This window comes from Schistocerca americana, chromosome 5 (assembly GCF_021461395.2).
Source record: "Schistocerca americana isolate TAMUIC-IGC-003095 chromosome 5, iqSchAmer2.1, whole genome shotgun sequence".
Lineage (NCBI taxonomy): Eukaryota > Metazoa > Arthropoda > Insecta > Orthoptera > Acrididae > Schistocerca > Schistocerca americana.
Window position 1 is genome coordinate 709,061,775 of NC_060123.1, and position 23,290 is coordinate 709,085,064.

Below are 23,290 nucleotides of genomic sequence, written 5' to 3' on the forward strand. Positions count from 1 at the left end.
TGCCTGGACATTTCTCAGAACTGAAAGCAATCCGATTGCTATGCAACAGAGCCCCGAAAAATATTTCTCCGTACTTTCAGCTCAACACGGTATCTGCAGCATCTGGAGCAGATTTCTACAACAGCGGAAGCGTGTAATTGCTATCAGTTTCACACATCGCCCTGTGTAAGCTGTATGTATTTACCCACAAAAGTGAACATACAGTCCCTCACACACATAGAAAGACAATACGAGGTGGTGTGGTAAACATTTCAGTATAAAGGTCCTGTAGAGCTAAACAGTAATTAGCCTAATAGTAGAAGTGGTAAACAAAAAAAAAATTTCTAGTTTTTTCAAAGGAGCCTTTATAGTACCTAAAGACTCAAATTATTTCAGTGGGCGAACACTCAGCATGAAGACTTTCAATAATCGTGGCTCTTCATTTGTACTCCGCACTTGCGCATAACATGTTGGCCTTTTGAGGTTCTGACTGTTTACAAGATGCCTACAGCTTTGAAGAATACCAATCGCAACCTCCAGTGGAACTACGATATGGCGAGAAATTCAAATTTAAATTTGTCCAGATTTAAATGCTGCATCCTGTATATATTGAAAATCAATATGCTAACTACTGCTGTCCTGAAGGAGAAGGAAATCTTTCATGATCTATTGGCAAATGATGTGAGCTCTGGGGTTTAACAGTTTATTGCAGTACTTATAACTTAAGCTTTAACATAAAAGTAATATTTCATGATTACAGTAGATAATTTGCTTTCGATGTTTAGATTGTGGTGATGAAATAAGTTGGAAGTGAGACATTAAGAAACACAAAATTCTGTCTTAGTAATTTTATATAACTGGCTTCCACTTGTTTTACAGCACCCTCTCACACAGATTTAACAGCAATTAAATAATGATGCCACTGGTTGATCAAAAATACTGTGAATTTTTATGTAGGATTTCTTTTCTCTGCAATGTAAATAATATACAGGAGAGGCCCTGCCAAGCCAAGTGACAAAATGAAAAGTAGTAGTGGTTTCCATGATAATCCACAATCATCTCCATTGCATCGCCACAATGAGCTTGTATCTTGCGCTGATACTGGTATTTCAGTTAATTCATTTATGTCCCTTCTGTCGTCACTTAGTTGTATATCACCTTTCAGTATACAGTTTGTAGACTGGTTATTTAAATGGCTCAGAGCATTGCTAACCAGCTGCTTGCTGTCAAATATTTTTAACTTTTCTTCATCTGGCGGTAAAGATGGAGGAATGCTGTTGGCCGTTAACCTGCGAGAGAGATCAGCTTCAGCATGTGTGCTATGGATCTCTGCTGTCAGTGTCAGTGAGTCATCTTTTACATTATGTTTGATATTTTCTGCCTGGAGTTTCTCTATTATGAAAGAACCAGGTTTAATTGGAATCTTCACTATTCTCAATGCATATATTTCATTTTCCTTATGAATTTTATTGATTCTTTTCAGCTCAGCAATCTGCAACAGGCAACACAGATTACAAAATAAATTGCCAATTATAATTCGGAAAAAAAACCACTTCAAATACTCACTGAGCAATTAAAATCCAGGGACAGTGATTGTAACGTGTCCCCTTGTTGAAGTTCTTTTTCAACATAATGCTCCTCTTTCTTAGAGTGTAAGGGGAAATCGTTGTCACTATCATCACTTTGATGGAAAATGAATTCAGTTTCCTCAAAATCATTTGGAGCAACACTTTTTCTGGAAATCAGAGAAGTCAGCCATTTTTTAATTAAAGTTAAAAATCTTACACCAAACATAATTAGAACAACAACTCTGAGGTCCATGTCCATCAAAACATAAATAGTTTACTTAAGGAATGTGTTGTAATATCTGCAATTGCTAAGCGTGCCATTGCTTTAGCTTAGTTTTTGTCTGACACTTCAGTAGCTAATGTATCTTGCTACAGGTCCAGTCATTTACTGGAAGTATTTAAAACTAAAATATCTCACCCATACTACATATACAAGGCGTAAAAAATAAATAAAAATAAACTATGTATAAAAATTTTACTGTTTAGAGATGGTAAAAAGAAATCCATTTTTCATGCACAAGTGTCACAGGAGCTCTATTTCCCCGCTAGATTCCATGAAAGTTTTGAGGCTAGTGATGTTCCGAGATAGTGTTCAAACTCCTGTGTGATGAACATTACTTTAGAGATGTTGTTGAAAATGTCAAAGGTCATCCATTCACATTAATTCACAAATGCCAAGTGTGTGGTAGTGATTGTCTGATATGCTCCGAACAATGTGGTGTTTCAGAAATGATGGCTGCAACTTCAGCTAAATGGGCATCCATCTCTTCTGAAGTCTCTATAGATGAGTTATGCACCTGATATTTCATTCATGTATTTAACCTGATCTGATTAGGGCCATCAGGCCCTGTCTTACACCAGACCAGGTTTTCACACGTACAGTGCATTTTTTTTACATCTCTATTACCTAAGAAATAACAATTTTAATATGGCACACAGTATTTAAATGCTTTGAGTCCCTAAAGCAGCAGTACGGATGAATTATACTGACTGTCACAAAATAGATGTTTTGTTTTCTGATCCTGGCAGCCAGACAGTGGTCACACGCATGTGTGTGTGTGCATTATCTTATTTCACAAGAAGGCCTTCCAGCCAAAAGCTTACCTGTTTAGTAGTATTTGTTCCTGTCTGTGATTCAACATCTCTGCTCTATGGTGAGTAGTAATCTATCCTTTTCATAACATTGAATCCAGTATGAAATAATGACAGTTCCAGCTTACATATTTTCAGAATCAAATGCTAATACTTCACTAGGCACTCGCCACACAATACTCATAATATGTTGAACAGCCTAAATGCTTAATAAGACCTCCAAAATTCTGGTAAATTCGTGAGGCAAACTAATGTGCACCACTCACTCGCACCATTTCCCATACAAAAAGATATCCATAGAGATGTTGCTGACCTAAAATGATATTCATCACATGGCAGTCTGAACACTGTCTCTGAACATTGTCGACATCAAAACCATCATAGGAATAGTAAGGAAATGGTGCAGACATTTTTGTCACATAAACACTCTAATAATATGAAAAAGAATGATAAAGTACCTCAAAAGTTAGGATAAGACACAGAGTGCTGTTAATGGGAGAGGGACAAACAGACAAGGTACAAGATCATTCTGAGTGTGGGTGTGCACACATCAGTTGCAAATGATAATCCTCCAGCACCCTGCAATTGTCAGCGATTTTAAAGCTTGTGATTACAGTCAAACTGGTGAGTCACATTTATATTGTCAGGAACATGAATAGGAAAGATTAGCAAAATTAAAAGATAGAAATCAAGCTTGCACTGTTGGTGAAATAATTTATGTCAATGATGAGGCTGGATTGTGAAGTGGCAATTAAGAAGTCTTACAGAAGTAGGGAACCTTAGAAAAATGGAACGTAATCTGAATGATAAAAAGCTACTCTGGATGATACTACAAGCAGCCAGAGCCATGTAGAGTGGAGTCACAAATATGACATTAACAGTAGTGGCAGTATATTCTGGTAAGAATGATACACGCATATTTGACATTCTCCAGGGAACTATTAGTCTTAAATGAATTACCTGACAACACCAACTGTAGCATTGGCCCTACTTTGTCACGTAAGAATAAACAGCTATGTTCTTGCCCATAATGTCAATCAATGTTATTTTAGCGTTTAGCATGATACCAAGCAGAGGAAATGCCTTCAAAAACAAGATGTGACAGTTAGGTGTTAACTCTGAGTTTACATGATGACCTGTTGAAGAGAAGAGCAAAAGCTGATCAAAATTATCAAGGGAGGTACTTTCAACATGCACTATTAAGTTCACAGACTGAGTACAGAAGGAGATAAAACTGATGGTGAATGGAGAAAAATAAAGCACAAACATGCAAAGATAGATGGAAGAATCCTACCACCAAATAAATATAGACAGTCATAATACCAAAAAGAACAAGGAAAGGAGTTTTCAAATCTGATCATCACCTTCTCCAAATTAAAGTAAAATTTATACCCAATAGACAAATCAAGAGAACCAACAGACCTTTCAGAACAGATCCAGAGTACCTACAAATAAACAAGAAAGTAATAATAGAAGAAATTACGAAAATCAATAGCAACAACTGGACAGAACTGTCAGAAAAAATAAAAGAACTGATAAAATTGGGGCAGCCACCGAGAAAAAGGAAACACTGATGGTGGAACATGACATGCGACAGGGCCATAGAAGACAGAATACAAGCCTGGAAAAAATTTAACAGCCATAAAACACAAGAAAAATGGGAGGACTTCAACAGGATACAGAAAAACACTTCAAAAATAATCCGAAGAGAAAAAAGAGGTTACGAAAACAGCAGGTTGAAGGAGATAGAAAAAGACTTCACCAGAAACAACACACGAAATTTTTACAGAGTATTCCGAGAAAATATGACAGGATATCAGCCACCAAGCTTATGCTTCAAAAGACAAGATGGAACACTGGAGGCAAATCCGAAGAAAAAGTGTGAAATATTAGCCAGATACTTTGACACGTTACTTAACTGTGATAAACCAAAACAGAGATTACAGTTTACAAAACCAGAACCCAACCGGGACTCCGAACCCCCAACATATGAAGAAATCGTGAAAATAATAAAATCATTGAAAAATAACAGAGCACCAGGTGAAGATGGACTGATTGCAGAAATCTGGAAATTAGACCATTAAAACATTACACCCAAAATTCATAGTATAATCAAAAACATCTGGGAAACAGAAAAGATACCAGAAGAATGGAAGTCAGCCCTAATACACCCCCTCCACAAGAAAGGAGACAAAACAGACCCTAATAACTATAGAGGAATTTCGTTACTGCCGGTGGCATACAAAATTCTATCAAAAGCTCTGTTAAAACGCCTAGAACCTCAGATAGATCCACAGATTGGAGAATACCAAGGAGGTTCAGGAAGGGAAGATCATGCAGAAAGCAGATCTGGTGTCTGAGAACATTATTAACAACGAGAAAGTCCAGAAACACCACAGTAACATTTGTTGATTTCAAGAAGGCTTATGATTCCATAGACAGAGAAACACTTTTTTAATACACTAGAAGAAATGAAGGTAGACAATAAGACCAGAAAACTAATTCAGGAAACATTAACAAATACAAAGTCAAAAGTGAAGTTCATGGGCGATATCTCAGAATCTTTCGAAATCAAGCCAGGAGTGAGACAGGGAGATGGCCTGTCACCCATTTTATTTAACGCTGTTTTAGAGAAAATAATCAGGACGTGGGACAAAGGAGTCAATGGGGTAAAGATGGGTAGAGAGAAAAATAGAACCGTCAACATAAAATGTCTGGCCTTTGCCGATAATATAGCCATCATTACAAATGACAAAAAAGAAGCCAGAGAAGCCCTAGAGATATTGCATGAAATCGCAGCCAGAACAGGACTACAAATATCATATGAAAAAACCCAGTAAGTGGACACAAAATCTACAGACAGAAGCCCATTGATAACAAAGTATGGAAAGATAACACAAGTAGAAAGTTTCAAATACCTGGGAGAGATCATACAGAAAACATGACTGAATTCAACAGCCAATGAAGAAAGGGTTACAAAACTACAAAAAGCATACAGGCTTACATGGAACCATTACAATAAAAGAAATATTTCCGTCAGTGCCAAATTAAGGCATTACAAAACAGTAGTCTTACCTGAGGCCTTGTATGCCTCAGAAACAACAGTAATCAGAGGAAGAACTAAAATCAAGGAAATGGAAAAGCAAGAGAGGAAAATTCTGAGAAAGATCTATGGGCCAGTTCAGAGACAGGGGATCTGAATAAAGAGACCAACAAAGGAATTGTACAAACAGGCAGAGACAATTACAGACAATATCAGAAAAAGAAGGGCAAAATTCTATGGGCACATTCATAGGATGAATGAAAATAGGCTGACGAAGAAGATTTTTAACATAGTGGTGACGAATAAGGTGAAAACTAACTGGGTAAAGGAAACCATGGAAGACCTCAGAAATCTAAACATCTCCACAGAAGAAATATCAAACAGAGGAAAATACAGAGAAAAAATCAACAAACAGAAATTCGAAGAAACACCAAAAGAGAAGAAATCAGGAAAGAAGTGGACAGAAGAGAGGAAGAAGAAACACAGTGAATTTATGAGAGGTTTTTGGGAAGAGAAAAGAAAGAGACAGAAAAAAGTGCCATGAATTTGAAATGTACCAATTTATGTACCATTTTGTCATTGTGAATATTGATTGTGTTTTAACGCTCTCCTTTATGGGGAATTAACGATGATGATGATGATAATAATAATAATAATAATAATACCAAAAAGAATAATAAATTTTTGTTCCTCAGAACACAGTGACCAAATGTTAAAATCTCTAACCTTTTCTTCCTATTGAATTTCCCGGTTTTATTAATATTAACTACTGTGATTCATAACATAACAACACTGAACTTTTTTGGGGTTCTAATTTTAATTTCTCACCATTTTGCAAAAGTTGTATGTTTGAGTACTGTCTGGCCCTCCAGTGGCTTTCCAGCCAACAGTACTTTTCCATAGTAACAAATAAAATTGTGTTTGAATGCACTAAGGCTACAAACAAGCAAATTTTTGGAAGGTAATTACACAGTTACTAAATCAGGGCTCTGATTTCTCTGGAAAATCTGGAATTCTCAGGGAACTACATTTTACAATGAAATGAATACCCCTTGCTGCATACAGGCGTTGATATAAGTCAACGAGGACAGTTGAAAATGTGTGCCCCGACCGGGACTCGAACCCGGGATCTCCTGCTTACAGGGTAGATGCTCTATCCATCTGAGCTTCCAAGGACGCAGAGGATAGTGTGACTGCAGGGACTTATCTCTGGCACGCCTCCTGTGAGACCCACATTTGCAACTTATTGTCCCGCACTATATTCATAGTTCCCCTGCACATTATACGCATTACTCGCGGCTTTACAGCCGTTTCCCGTAAGAGTTTGGGCATTGTTTGTGGATCCGCACAGAAGAGGATGGTGTATACCTGTCCGTTTTTCCCCCTGAAGTAAGTCTTTACGCTCCCGGGATTGGAATGACTCCTTACTCTCTCCCTTAAAACCCACATCCTTTCGTCTTTCCCTCTCCTCCCCTCTTTCCTGATGAAGCAACCTTGGGTTGCGAAAGCTTGAAATTTGTGTGTGTGTGTGCGCGCTTGTGTGTTTATTGTCTCTATCAACAAATCAACGCTTTCGTCTGGTAAGTTACAGCATCTAGACACACACACACACACACACACACACACACACACACACACACACACACACAGGGTGGTCCATTGATAGTGACCAGACCAAATATCTCACAAAATAAGTGTCAAACGAAAAAACTAAACTACAAAGAATGAAACTAGTCTAGCTTAAAGGGGAAATTCAGATGGCGCTGTTGTTGGCCCGCTAGATGGCGCCGCCATAGGTCAAATGGATATCAATTGAGTGGGTTTTTTTTTTTTTTTTTTTTTTTTTTTTTTTATAGGAATCCCCATTTTTTATTACATATTTGTGTAGTAGGTAAAGAAATATTAAGGTTTTTGTTGGACCACTTTTTTCGCTTTGTGATAGACGTCGCTGTAATAGTCACAAACGTATAAGTACGTGGTATCACGTAACATTCCACCAGTGCAGACGGTATTTGCTTTGTGATACAGTACCTGTGTTAAAATGGACAGTTTACCAATTGCGGAAAAGGTCGAAATCATGTTGATGTATGGCTATTGTGATCAAAATGCCCAACGGGCGTGTGCTATGTATGTTGCTCGATATCCTGGACGACATCACCCAAGTGTCCAGAGCGTTTGCTGGATAGTTACGTTATCTAAGGAAACAGAAGCATTCAGTCACATGTGAAACGTCAACCATGACCTGCAACAAATGATGATGCCCAAGTAGGTGTTTTAGCTGCTGTCGCAGCTAATCTGCACATCAGTAGCAGACAAATTGCGCGAGAATCGGGAATCTCAAAAATGTCGGTGTTGAGATTGCACCAATACCATATTTCTATGCACCAGGAATTGCATGGCGACGACTGTAACATCGTGTACAGTTCTGCCACTGGGCAAAAGAGAAATTACAGGACGATGACAGATTTTTTGCACGCGTTCTATTTAGCGACGAAGCATCATTCATTCACCAACAGCGGTAACGTAAACCGGCATAATATGCACTATTGGGCAATGGAAAATCCAAGATGGCTGCGACAAGTGGAACACCAGCGATCATGGCGGGTTAATGTATGGTGCGGCATTATGGGAGGAAGGATAATTGGCCCCCATTTTATCAACGGCAATCTAAATGGTGCAATGTATAACATGATGGATGTCTGGCAGCTGGCCGGGGTGACTGAACGGTTCTAGGTGCTACAGTCTGGAACCGTGCGACCACTACGGTCGCAGGTTCAAATCCTGCCTCGGGCATGGATGTGTGTGATGTCCTTAGGTTAGTTAGGTTTAAGTAGTTCTAAGTTCTTGGAGACTGATGACCTCAGAAGTTAAGTCCCATAGTGCTCAGAGCCATTTGAACCATTTTGATGTCCGGCACATAGCTCGCGTGCGGTTGAAGCAGTATTGAATAGCTTATTTCATGACAGGTGGATTGGTCGTCGAAGCGCCATACCACGGTTCGCACGTTCACCAGATCTGACGTCCCCAGATTTCTTACTCTGGGGAAAGTTGAAGGATATTTGCTATTGTGATCCACCGACAACGCCTGACAACATGCATCAGCGTACTGTCAACGCATGTGCGAACATTAAGGAAGGCGAACTACTCGCTGTTGAGAGGAAAGTCGTTACACGTATTGCCAAATGCACTGAGGTTGACGGACATCATTTTGAGCATTTATTGCATTAATGAGGTATTTACAGGTACTCACACTGTAAACATGCATTCTCAGAAATGATAAGTTCACAAAAGTACATGTATCACATTGAACAATCGAAATCAAATGTTCAAATGTACCTCCGTTCCGTATTTTAATTTAAAAAACCTACCTGTTACCAACTGTTCGTTTAAAATTGTGAGCCATATGTGTGTGACTATTACGAGGTGCATTCAAGTTCTAGGGCCTCCGATTTTTTTTCTCCGGACTGAAAAGAGATAGAAACATGCACATTGTTTTAAAATGAGGCTGCATTCGTTGTCAATACGTCCCAGATATGGCAGCACCGTACGGCAGATGGAATTTTACCGCCAGCGGCGAGAATGAGAACTGTTTTAAATACTTAAAATGGCGACGTTTTCCTTACTTGAACAGTGTGCAATCATTCGTTTTTCTGAGTTTGTGTGGTGTGAAACCAATTGAAATTCATCGACAGTTGAAGGAGACATGTGGTGATTGAGTTATGGATGTGTCGAAAGTGCGTTCGTGGGTGCGACAGTTTAATGAAGGCAGAACATCGTGTGACAACAAACCGAAACAACTTCGCGCTTGCACAAGCCGGTCTGACGACATGATCGAGAAAGTGGAGAGAATTGTTTTGGGGGATCGCCGAATGACTGTTGAACAGATCGCCTTCAGAGTTGGCATTTCTGTGGGTTCTGTGCACACAGTCCTGCATGACGACCTGAAGATGCGAAAAGTGTCATCCAGGGGGGTGCCACGAATGCTGACGGACGACCACATGGCTGCCCGTGTGGCATGTTGCCAAGCAATGTTGACGCGTAACGACAGCATGAATGGGACTTTCTTTTCATCGGTTGTGACAATGGATGAGACGTGGATGCCATTTTTCAATCCAGAAACAAAGTGCCAGTCAGCTCAATGGAAGCACACAGATTCACCGCCACCAAAAAAATTTCGGGTAACCGCCAGTGCTGAAAAAATGATGGTGTCCGTGTTCTGGGACAGCGAGGGTGTAATCCTTACCCATTGCGTTCCAAAGGGCACTACGGTAACAGGTGCATCCTACGAAAATGTTTTGAAGAACAAATTCCTTCCTGCACTGCAACAAAAACGTCCGGGAAGGGCTGCACGTGTGCTGTTTCACCAAGACAACGCACCCGCACATCGAGCTAACGTTACGCAACAGTTTCTTTGTAATAACAACTTTGAAGTGATTCCTCATGCTCCCTACTCACCTGACCTGGGTCCTAGTGACTTTTGGCTTTTTCCAACAATGAAAGACACCAGCCGTGCTGCTATTGCCTCAGCGATTTTCCAGTGGTCAAAACAGACTCCTAAAGAAGCCATCGCCGCTGCCATGGAATCATGGCATCAGCGTTGTGAAAAATGTGTACGTCTGCAGGACGATTACATCGAGAAGTAACGCCAGTTTCATCGATTTCGGGTGAGTAGTTAATTAGAAAAAAAAATCGAAGGCCTTAGAACTTGAATGCACCTCGTACAGCGCCATCTATCACAAAGCGAAAAAAGTGGTCCAACTAAAACACTTATATTTCTTTACGTACTACACAAATATGTAATAAAAAATGGGGGTTCCTATTTTTAAAAAAAATGCAGTTGATATCCGTTTGACCTATGGCAGCGCCATCTAGCGGGCCAACCATAGCACCATCTGGTTTCCCCCTTCAAGCTAGACAAGTTCCATTCTTTGTAGTTTTTTCGTTTGACACTTATTTCGTGAGATATTTGGCCCAGTCACGATCAATGGACCACCCTGTATATATATTTTACCTGGAAAAAATCAAAGAAATATCATGGAATTCCATGTTTTTAACCTAGCATTGGAATTTAATTATATTGAGTTTAATAAATTATAAATTTTAAAATACATAGTATTTAATAGTGAGTTAATTATATGAATATTATTCTGTAAAAAATTATGGATATTTAGAAACTGCAGTCAAATTACTGTTTATAGCTAGTATATCTCAGCCGCCTCAACCACAATTAATTTATCAGGAACTTCTTATGACACTCTCTTGCTCACATACCTGGAATTCTCAGGGAATGTTTCTTCGAATCTGAGTAGTTATCCTGTAAATGGAATTCGGTAGTCTTATTTTTTTCTTTGCACCTGGGAAATACTCCACGAAATAATCATTTTTGAGTTTGTCCTAGATTGAACTTTTTTTGTAGTTTATGCAAAAGTGACCAAATGATCACATTGATTTCATAATCTTACATCCTTTGAGGCATAATTTCTTGCTTTCTGTAAAATTGGATTTTGAAGCTCTGGGACTGACATGTTTTTCAGATATCCTGCCCACCAGACCTTCAGCAATATTTCTCCTCAACTCCAGAAGAGGAATCTTTCCGTACAGCTGTCTTTTTGAATCTTCTTCTTGGCCCATAAGCAGATGCAAGTCTGCCAGCATGGTTCACATCTCCCGTATTATAATTCTAGTCCTTTATATTGCAGCACTGAATGTTAGTTTTACTGCCATGTTTCTGCTTTCTGCATACAAACATAGCTCTTTCATGGTAACTGGAAATCAGACAGACAGTTTTGACATCTTTCCACAAAAATATCCCTGCGTTAGATGATGACATCCTATAATCAAAGTCATCTCTTGATTCCTTTAAAAGGTGAAGCTTTTCCCATTTATCACCATTATGCCAGAAGATAAAATCTTCTCTACTTCTAGCCTTGACATAGGGCAAAGTGAGTAAAAATGTTGACTAAGTCCAGTCTCTTGTTTGTTATATATATATATACCCTGTCTTCTAATGTGTAATTCTCAAATTCCCTCTCTGGAGATTTATTTACTTTTCAATAATTGTCAAATGTAAACATGAAGCCTTTCTGGTCTGCAATACACCACTTTGCAACCACACTATACTGGTTTCATTGTGTTGCATTGTTTCAATGAAATTCTCCCTTTGAGGAAAATGACTGATTCAGTTCTCTCCCACTTCCTGTTAATTTTGGTCTACCACACCTTTCTGCTTTTGTCATCTGACTGATCTTTGAGAAGAGCTGCAACAATTTTGTCATCTGGTTATGAATCCCCATTAATGCATGAGTACAAAATAAATGACCAGTCTTTGGAAGCGGTAACATACATCAAGTATCTGAGTGTCAGACTATCGAAATTTCTCAAATGGAACGACCTGATTACACAAGTAACAGGTAAGACTAACTCTGGATTGTGGTTTATTGATAGAATCCTGAAGCGATGCAGTCCTTCAACAAAGGAAACTGCTTACAATACTTTAGTTCATCCAATCTTAGATTATTGTTAGTATGTATGGGACCCTTAGCAGTTAGGTCTGATTCAAGAGATTGAGAAGGTCCAAAGAAGAGCAGCAAGATTCGTGGCTCGTACATTTAGCCATCACGAGAGCATTGCAAATCTCATAGAAAGTCTGAAGTGGGGCACAGTACAGTTGCAGATAGACGATGCATTAAACGGAAGGGGCAGGTGGCTAAATTCCAAAATCTGATCTTCGCCGAGGATGTAGAGCATGTATTATTACCACCAACTTTCAAATCGCACAATGTTCACCATTCAAAGATAAGGGAAATGGCTCGTACTGAGGCATTCAGGCAGTTGTTTTTCCCTCGCGTGATCCGCGAGTGGAACAGAGGAGAGGGAAATATGAATTTGGCACGAATAGTGCCCTCCACAACACACAGCTTGGTGGCTAGCAGAGTATATTTGTAGATGTAGATCAAGACACAAAAAGTGGCACTTTTCTGTGAATCAACATTTACAACAATGAGAATCACGCCAACAGTAAAAAGAGCCATACATTGGTGCAACTAGATTGACAAAGCCAGTAAAATACAATGAAAACATCAAAGAAAGGAACAAACTATTTTTGTGTAGCAGTACATAAAATGTGCACACACACCAGGCAGTTTTCTGTTTATTTCACAAAAATTTCTGTTTATTTCGCAAATAAAAATTACAGATTTAACAAAAGAGGAGCGCAAGAGGAAAACAGGAAGTAATCATCATTTCTATGCTAGTAAACACAACAAATATGGTCTCTTCAAAGCACATGTTCAGCTTTCATAAAAATATACAAACATGCTTTCTGAACAATTACAAAGTTCTAGAAGGCAGCAAAATGCTTCCAATTCAACGTAAATATGTACCATCAACCCATGATGTGGGAAGTGGGTGTGCAATTCGAATAAACAAGGATCAAAAGAGATTGTATTTAGAAGTACCAATAGGCAACAAACAGTTGAAGCATTACTAAGAAACTGACGAGTCTCTAATTATGCTGTCACGAAATCTGACCCATACAAGAAACAGCAGCAAAAGTACAGCATAACTACTGCTAAAATAAACTGTGTCAGTGATGTGAAATACTAATTATGTGGAAGCTTTGCGGAAAAGGAAAACTGAGCATTCTCGCACTTATTCAAAATGCTTTTTATGGTGCCTCGTGAACTAATATCTTTCATTTAAATTTCTTATCACAATTAAGGTTTTCCCTTTTATGGCTAAAATGAAGTGCTGCTTTACAACTGTTTTGGATGACTACATATAAATGGTAGATTTATAAGAGAGAGAGAGAGAGAGAGAGCACAAGCAAAAACTGGATGAGAATATGGAGGAAAACTGAAAGCAAACCACATTTAAAAAAAAAAAAAAAAAAAGAGAGAGAGAGAGAAGAAGAAGAAGAAGAAGAAGAAGAAAAAACAAATCAAGCATGTCCAGATGAGAGATTGAACCATGCTCCTTTTGAATGAGAATCCAGTTCCTTTACAGCTGCTTCCCTCCACATTGTAGTAATATCAATCTGCGAAAATATAGGTAGATATTCTTCATTAAAATGACTGAGATGGTGGGCCACAGATGGTATGTACATGGACACTGTGCCCTTCCAGTAGTGACTGCTTGGTAGTGCCCATTTCACGTGTATGTGTTACTGTGGTTCTTGACACGTAGTTTGAAGGTCACTTTTGGTGTTGTGTTGACTATGTGGTGGATTGGGGAGTGAAGGTATACTGAGTGATCAATGAATAAATAATGTTCTTGGTGGCACAATGCATTTTTCATGGAAGTGAACCAGAATCTTTTCACCCACAGATGGCACGGTAGCAGTCAAGGAACAGGCATCCATTGCTGCTAAAACTGTTTTACTGACAGGTAAATCAAGAAAAGAATATACACAGGCAATATTGGAATGTAAACAGGATAGTGCTGCATATCACTAAAGAACCACAACTGATTTTTACTGGCAGTACTGTGCATATCTGTCAACTCCTGGATAAACAAAAGCTGACACACAACATATCTGATGTTATTGGAATTTGATGGAGCAGATGGTTGAGGTGATTAGATGACATGAGGTAGAATCTAATAACATTTCAGAAAACACACGAGGTTGTTCCCCCTCCCCCTATCTGAAATCTGGTCCTTAGGTTGACACATTGTGAGAAGAACAAGCAGTTGGCACATATCTGAATTAACCACTGCAGAAGTTAAATCAGGTCTTTGACTGTGTTGGCACAGCTTGAACTTGTTAAGCAATATCAAACTTAATTCAGGATTGCAATCTGAATAGAACATAAGCACACATGCAGTCTTCTAGTAGGAAAATGCTACTTTGCTAAGTTTAACACGTGTTGTTTCTGTTGTTTGAAGACTTGTTTGACGCAGCTCTTCGTAATAGCTTATCTTGTGCAAGCCATTTCATATACAGCTCCTTATATTTGTTTCAACCCATTTGCTATATTCAAGCCTTGGTTTCCCTCTACAATTTTTACTGCCATGGCAGCAATTTACCAAAACAAAGGAGAGAGCAGGTTTATAAGCAGCAGGTTTCTAATTACCTGACTCAATCTGCCTGGCATATGCATGAATAGCAACAAGCAGTATTGTGACAGTTTGTTGTTAATACAGTATACAGATATGACTTGACTGTCTTTTATTAAAGTATACCTCAATGTACTCCACATCCCTGAAGATTCTCCTACTGGACTGGACCTACACAACATGATAATGTATGAACACTATAACAAAGTAACTATTCCTTAATGCCACAAAATGTGTTCTATCAACGTATCTCTTCTTTTGGTCAAATGGTGCCAAGAAACAGCTTTCTCACCAATTCAATTCATTACTTCTTCATTAATTACCTGGTGTACTCACAAACACAATCTTCTACAGCACCACATTTCAAAAGCTATTTCATTCTCGACTCTTGTTTAGCGCCCATATTTAGATTTTATTGAGTGTAGAAAGTTCTTGTTAAAGAATTTCTTCCACTTATTTTCCTCCATCTTTACGACATGAAACTTTCAATAGTAAAGCGTATGTACACTTTACAATTAATACATAATATTTAAACAGCACAATCATCTTGTTGTCAAAAGCTGATTTAGTGGTGTTGCCAAACATATTTCATGCTAATTTAGACAAACACTGAACTTCGTACAGCTGATCCAAGTTGAGTGTTATAACACACAGAAAATTAGTGAACTAGGTTCATTTTCTGAACTAAGATAAAAACTTATCCCCGGTCAGTGTCTCATCTCGTGACCCATTTTTTACTTATGTTCGTCCTAGAACATGTTTTTCATGACACTATCCATTCCGTTCCAACTGCTCTTTCCAACTTATTGAGTCATCAGCAAACCTAGAAGTTTACTTATTCTCCATAAACTTAAATTCTCTTTCCAAATTTTTCGATATTTTCCTTTATGGTACACTTAATGAACAGCCTGAATAACAAGTAAGAGGCTACAAATTTAATGCAAAGAAATATGAGTTGGACAACAACAAAAAATGTCGTAAACATGGCACTGGTGGGGAGCAAATAATAGTGGAAAGTTACAAGTATCTTGGGGGCTATAATACAAGAAAATAAATGACAAAGAGAAAGGTGAACAGACAATGGAAGCTAATATCTTTACGAGAAGTATGAGAAAAATGATATGGAACTAAAGAGTTTATCAGAAAAGTAAAGAGGTGATCTACTGAATGTTTTATATACTAATTCTACTGTACACTGCAGACACCTGTGTCATGAAAGGAAAGAGAGAAAAGGTTGGGTGAGAGGACGTTTTTGAGAAGTCAAATGTGTGTAACAAAAATGGAAGCGATGAGAAATAATAGGGTTATGGAAACAATGATTGAGGAAAGAAGATTTTACCATTTTAAACATTAGAAAAGACTGTAGGAGACAAGGATCCCTAAGAAGATGGAGAGCCAGAGGGCAAAGGCCGAGTGGCTAAAAGAAGTGGAAGAGAGGAGAAGACAGGGCCAGAATAGTGACTGAGATGTGATGGGAAGGCCACAGAAGACATAGTGGCCTCTGTTCCCAGTAGATGCTGCCAGTGGTGGGAAACTGCAGTACTGCTTCATGTTCCTCGGGAACCTAAACTGACCTTTCCACAAATCCACTTCTCCTATGTAACATGTGTTAATGTTTCTTAACCATGACTTGTTGAATTGACTGTTTTGTAAAAATCAAACCTGTCAGCACCTGTCTTCTTTGGGATTGAAATTATGACATTCTTCTTGAAGGCTGATTGTATTTCACCTATCTCTTACATTCAGAATACAAGGTGGAATAATGCTGTCGTGCTTTGTTTTCCAAAGGATCCTAATAATTTTAAAGGAACATGATCTCCTGCAGGTACCTTGTTTCAATTTAAGTCTTCAGTGCTTTGGCAAATTATCATTGTATCCCATTATCCACTTCCACTCTTCCTTCCATCAGTTTCTTTGCTTCGCTTATCCCTTCTATATATCCTATCTACCTTTTAGCCTCGTGTTTTTTGCTTGATACCGATCTTTGATTTGAGCTCTTCATGTTCACACATCTGCTTCTCCAAAGACTACTTTAATTTCCCAGTAAGCAGCAGCTACATGTCCTGTAGTCCCGAATGGTTCTCCAGCTCTGCATTACTTTTCTAGTCACTCCCATTTTCCCAATCTGCACATTTTTATATTTTCTTCTTTCATCAATAAATTTTAATATCTCCCATATTATCCAAGGACTGCCTAGATTTTTCCTCTGCTGCCATCACCATGTCATTTTCTATTTTATTCCTTTCCCCAGTTTCAATTAGTCACTGTCTAGTCCTCTGTTTGAAACTCTCAACAGTCCTTGATTGTTTGAAAGTATCCAGATTCCATTACTTAATTTCCTACCTTTTTCACCGTAAGATATTTACATTCCGGGAAACAGTCGTTATGGTTTAATTCAGTTTGAAGCACATGTATGGACACACTGATGAACCGAAACATCATGATCATCTGCTCAATAGCACCTTCGGGATGCAGTACAGCAACAAGGGATGGATTCAAAAAGTAATGGTAGGTTTCCGCAGGTGTTTGGCACTAATGTCTATTCACAGGTCGTGCAATTTCCATGTTTTGTGGGCGCGGATGTGTTCCATCTAGATTCAGATCAGGTTTATTTGGTGGCTAAGACAGCAACACAAGTTCACAAACATGCTCCTCACACCATGCAGAATTCTGTCCTTATGTCAAGGACAGTTACCCTGCTAGAAGACGTCATCGCAGTCGGGGAAGATATTAAGTATGAAGAGAGTGCCAGTGGTCCACAATAAGCCCAGGTAGTCACAGCCATCACAGTGCTTCCAATTACTCCTCCAGGTCACATGCAAGCCTGAGTGAATGTGGTCCATAGCGTAACAGAGACCCTGCTAGCCAGCATCTGTCGCATGGTGAACATTTTGAGCAGCTGTTTCCTCAGATGATGCCATATCCAACACAACTGCCGATCTGGTGTAACAACAAGGAACTTGATTCTTCTGATCAGGTAACACATTTCCATTGATACGTAGTCCAGTCTTAATAATTAATTATGTTACAGTTTCACTTTCTTCAACCATTTTCATTAAATACTCACAGCAGCAGCACACCAACAGCTTCACCATTTCAGAGAGGCTAGATTCCAGGTGACGGGCCATAACAATCTATCCTTTGTCAAAGTCACTTATGTGGATGGATTTTCCCACCTGTGACCATAGTGTCACTATAATGATTTCCCATTATCTCTGCATCACTCATATACTTTCCTTGCAGCACCACATGCCCATAATACCACAATGTGGTATTCAGTCTCAAAGTGTAAAGTTTTGGCTCATCACTGTACTTGCTACATATCCCACATCTTAAACCTTCATCACACAGGCTGCTTGTGTCCTTAACACTAACTTCCACATGTTATGCCCATTTCTGACATATCAGAAATGTGTTTTAACTTCTCACAAATGACCAACACAGGGTATATAGAGGGCACAAATAAATTCATTTTTCATCAGACACATATGTTACATTGTAAGTCCCAATATCCTTAACAATTTGCATCAAAGACATCACCAACATGTTTTAAAATGCCACAACAACCCAACCTAACATAACTGTGAATTGGTATGAAGTGTATTGGCAAAGCTAAGATGAAAATCAGCAGGTGGAATTGCCAGCTAGCCCATCATCTGAGAGTGAAATAACGTGCTTGCAAATGGGTGTTTCACAAATATGTATTGGGACATTACTGTTGTGGGGTGTTCTTCATGAAAGCTGCATGGAAACAACACAGCGTATTTTATGATTAGCAGAATGTTCAGAGCAGCACGGAGACATTTAATTAGGGGTTTATACAGACCTACTAGATGTGAATAATTGCCAGAAGGCACAAAGTAGTTTGTACAAACCAAGCAGTCCTCTCCTAAAAATTTCATTATAGTTTCCTCCCCTGTAAAATAATCTGGATATAAAATAGTTCTTCACTATAACAGGGGATTATTCAGGAAAAGACAAAATGAGAATGCTAATTAGGGGCGACACATGTAATGTTAGAATCTTAAGGCAGAGTGGAAAATTTGGCAATCTAATGGTAGAAATGGAAAGGAAAATTTTAGGAATTAGTGAGATGTGAGGGGCAGATGGGGATTTTTGGAGCGAGTGTCATAAGATTATTCACCACAAATCAGAAATGGTCCAGCATAGGTAGGAGTAAACAACAATCAGGGAAATGAACAACACAGTAAAGGGTTATCCACAGCAAACACTAGAAACGATGGTGAAACTGAATGAACATCATTGTCCAACAAGTATTGTAATCAATATAATAGAGGGAAACATTCCACGTGGGAAAAATTATATATAAAAACAAAGATGAGGTGACTTACCGAACGAAAGCGCTGGCAGGTCGATAGACACACAAACAAACACAAACATACACACAAAATTCAAGCTTTCGCAACAAACTGTTGCCTCATCAGGAAAGAGGGAAGGAGAGGGAAAGACGAAAGGAAGTGGGTTTTAAGGGAGAGGGTAAGGAGTCATTCCAATCCCGGGAGCGGAAAGACTTACCTTAGGGGGAAAAAAGGACAGGTATACACTCGCACACACACACATATCCATCCACACATACAGACACAAGCAGACACATATGTCTTTTGGTATGCAGTGTTATCTTCTTCAGTCACTCTTACACTCTTCATCAAATCATGTGGGTCTTATTGATTTTCTCTCCATCCCTAGTGTTTCCTTAGCTGAAATGTCTATAGCTCTTTTTACAGTCTGCCATTTTTGTTCTCTGTCATTACTGTCTTGCATTGTTCCCTGTCCTTGTTCTAGGGCCTGAGAAACTTTCTGACAGTATGATTCACAAGTTTCTGTTAAATGTTGTGCTGCAATATTGCACCGTTCTGTCCTAGTACGTCTTTCTTTCTGAGCATTTGATATCCTCGCTCTTAGCTTGGCCATTACAAGAAAATTATCTGAATCCACATTAGGACCATAAAAGGTTTGAACATCCAAGTTAGATTTATGCCTCTGTTCTATCAGTACATGATCAATTTAATTAATGGTTCCACCATCAGGTGACTATCATGTGCTCTTAGGTATCTCTTTATGGGGAAACCTAGTAGATCCCACTATCATATTCCGGGAGGCTGTGAAGAGGATAATTTTTATTCCTTTATCATTAGTGGATCCATGTTTCCTATGGGCTCCAATTATGGGCTGGAACATGTCTTCTCTTCCAAGTTGTGCATTAAAATCGCGCAGCATGATCTTGATGTCATTCCTTGGATACTTATAATAAGCTTTTTGAAGGGCATCATAGAAATCATCTTTTAGGTCTCCAATAGACTCTTCTTTTGGTGCATGTCCATTAATTATACTATAGTTAAAGAATCTTCCTTTAATTCTAATTACTGATAGCCTTGGATTAATGGGTGTAAAATTCATCACCGAATGTTTCAGATCTTTATGAACAAGGAAACCTGTACCCATCTCATGTCTGTTATCATCACAGCTATAGAACATAGTGCCCTCATTCTTTTCCGGTACCCTACTCCCTGTCCATCGCGTTTCTTGAATGGCACAGTGCTCTCCTTGAGCTTCCCCTGCTGGGCTATATAAAGAGCAAACATTCCAGGTACCAATACAAAGACCAGTTTTCAACTTTTTAACCATTCATTGTCCAAAATCCCTGCCTTGTCATTGTATAGTAATCCGTGTGGCTTCTGATCTTTAGGTTTTTTTAACTTCTCTCTCTTTTTTTTTTTTTTTTTTTTTTTTTTTTTTACAGGAAGGGGGTGTTAGCATCAAGCCCAAGCTAAACCCCCAACCTGGAGGACCAGGATTTGTCTTAGGTTCACTCCACTAGGGAAGCTGGCTTCACTATGTGTCTAGAGCCCTCCCTGCCCTTTGTTGTGGGGCACACTTCATCTGGCTCCTCAGTCGAGACCATTCTGACTTGGGTGACCCTGCCAGTAGCTATGCTACTGCTAGCACAGCTCTCGACTTCACGAAAGCATGCAAGCCCTCTCGCCCAGCACTGAAGCTGCCTACTACAAGGCGGTATCCCCTGGGAGGGCTATGCTGTGCTGTAAAAATGTAGTTTTCCCCCTGTCTGCAGTTTTAGCTACAATAGCAGGATATGTAAACCTTAGACAAATTTTTTCTCCCATATATACTCTCTCTTCTTATATATAATTACAAACAAAACTGTATACTTTAGTTTTCTTCCTTGCCATTGGTTTAACAGAAAAAGTATAGTTATGGATTACAAGCAGAAAACTACTATGGAATCTTAACCATCCGAAACTTTGTAATCCTACCCGTTTGCAGATTAAAACTTATGAAAATAGTGTCCATATCCAGTTGCTGGAGAGGTCTCACTCATACCCTGTATATCAACCATCCCAACCGATTTACCCATTCATTTTAAGTGACTTCAATTACCAAACAAGGTTTAGTTTGTAGTAACAGTAAAAAAAAGCATCAAGGTCCGAGGGTGAGGGGGGAGGAGGTTGACACAGAGAAGGAGAAGAGGAGATGCCCAGAGATAGGGGGAGATGGTGATGCAAAGATGAGGAGGAGGAGGAGATGGATAGCATTGGAGGGGGGGGGGGGGTTACTTTGGGATCTGTGCCCAATTACCATGCATATTAAACAATTGTGACTCATTGCCAGGTTCCCTTCTGTAATATAAAGGCTGGGTGTCATAATTCTTGCTAATTTACAGAGAGCATGAAGGAACTTTAACAGTAGGTCATAAGAGTGAACTCAGGCAGTGGTGAGAAAGAAAACTGAAATTAAATTTGAAACACTATATTTTTCTCAAACCACATCTTTTACAGTAAATGTTCAAAATTGCTGCCTCCAACATCATTTTGAACTTCACAGAGCACCACTGCTAAAATTTTTATTATTTGCTATCTTGCATGTTGTCATCATTTTAATGGCCAGCAGTGTGTTAGTATACACATTTGTGTTTGGTGTATATATGATTACAATACTTATATTTAAAAACAAAGATGAGGTGACTTACCGAACGAAAGCGCTGGCAGGTCGATAGACACACAAACAAACACAAACATACACACAAAATTCAAGCTTTCGCAACAAACTGTTGCCTCATCAGGAAAGAGGGAAGGAGAGGGAAAGACGAAAGGAAGTGGGTTTTAAGGGAGAGGGTAAGGAGTCATTCCAATCCCGGGAGCGGAAAGACTTTCCTTAGGGGGAAAAAAGGACAGGTATACACTCGCGCACACACACATACAGACACAAGCAGACATATTGCAGCACAACATTTAACAGAAACTTGCGAATCATACTGTCAGAAAGTTTCTCAGGCCCTACAACAAGGACAGGGAACAATGCAAGACAGTAATTACAGAGAACAAAAATGGCAGACTGTAAAAGAGCTATAGACATTTCAGCTAAGGAAACACTAGGGATGGAGAGAAAATCAATAAGACCCACATGATTTGATGAAGAGTGTAAGAGTGACTGAAGAAAATAACACTGCATACCAAAAGACATTACAGGCGAACTGCACGAGAAGCTTGTTGGAGGATTATCGAGAGAAAAGGAGGACCAAAAAGATGACATCACCGAGGGGGGGGGGGGGGGGGGGGGAAGGAGAATGGACCAAGGCTTAAATAGGATGTGTGCTATTGTTCAAGAAGAAGAATGAAAAAAGTACGTTCTTTATAAAAGTAAACAATGCTAGAAGACAATTTGCTCCAATAACCAGCTTGATTAGAGATGAAGAAGGAAACATAATAAGTAAGAGTAAACAGACTCTGGGAAGATGGTGAAGATACTTTAATGACCTGCTGAATCGCGCGAGAGAGAGAGAGAGAGAGAGAGAGAGAGAGAGAGAGAGAGAGAGAGGGAGGATATCTCTAAGGACTGTAAGCAAGGATTGGATTGATGAACAGCTACTGGATTGTGTTGCTCAGGCAACAGAGAGCATTGAGGTGCTTCCAGCACTTCTGCTTAAACTCACGAAGATGAGGAAGACAAGTCAATCGAATGTTGAAAACCAGTCCTAAGATACTCAGCAACACCAGTACTGGAGCAGCAGTACGAAATGAAGAAGTTGTCTGCAAACAGAGAAGATGAGATGGAGGGCCCTGCTGCTGCTGCTGCTGCTGCTGGACCGTTAATGGCCACTAAAAATAGACAGACACTCAATAAAGAGTCCTGTGGGACTCCATTCTCCTGGATATGGATCGAACTATGAAGGCACCAACTTGGACATGGAAAGTACGGACCAGCAGGAAGTTTTGGATAAAAATCGGGAGTGGGCCCCAGAGACCCCACTCATACAATGTGGCAAGGATATGATGTCGCCAGGTCATGTCATATGCTTTACGCATGTCAAAAAAGACGGCAACCAGGTGTTGGCATGTGGAAAAGGCTGTTCAGATGGCAGACTCGAGGGATTATCAGTGGTAGAGCAACCCTTGAGGAAGCCGCTCTGATGTGGAGCCAGTAGGCCACGTGACTCCTGGACCAACCCAACCGCTGACATACCAGACGTTCCAGCAGCTTACAAAGAATGTTGGTGAGGCTGATGGGCCGATAGCTA

General features: G+C 39.4%; 1 protein-coding gene across 1 annotated transcript in view; it reads right to left on the reverse strand.

Annotated features, from left to right (window-relative positions):
- Nucleotides 1–668: 668 nt before the first annotated feature.
- LOC124616651 (lysM and putative peptidoglycan-binding domain-containing protein 3) overlaps nucleotides 669–23,290 on the reverse strand; it is a gene marked incomplete at its 5' end in the record, with an annotated part of 79,893 nt that continues 57,271 nt past the window's right edge. The window contains 2 exons of the mRNA XM_047144980.1: nucleotides 669–1,471; nucleotides 1,546–1,714. Of these exons, the coding sequence (XP_047000936.1) occupies nucleotides 929–1,471; nucleotides 1,546–1,714 (712 nt within the window). The remainder of the gene's footprint in view (nucleotides 1,472–1,545; nucleotides 1,715–23,290) is intronic.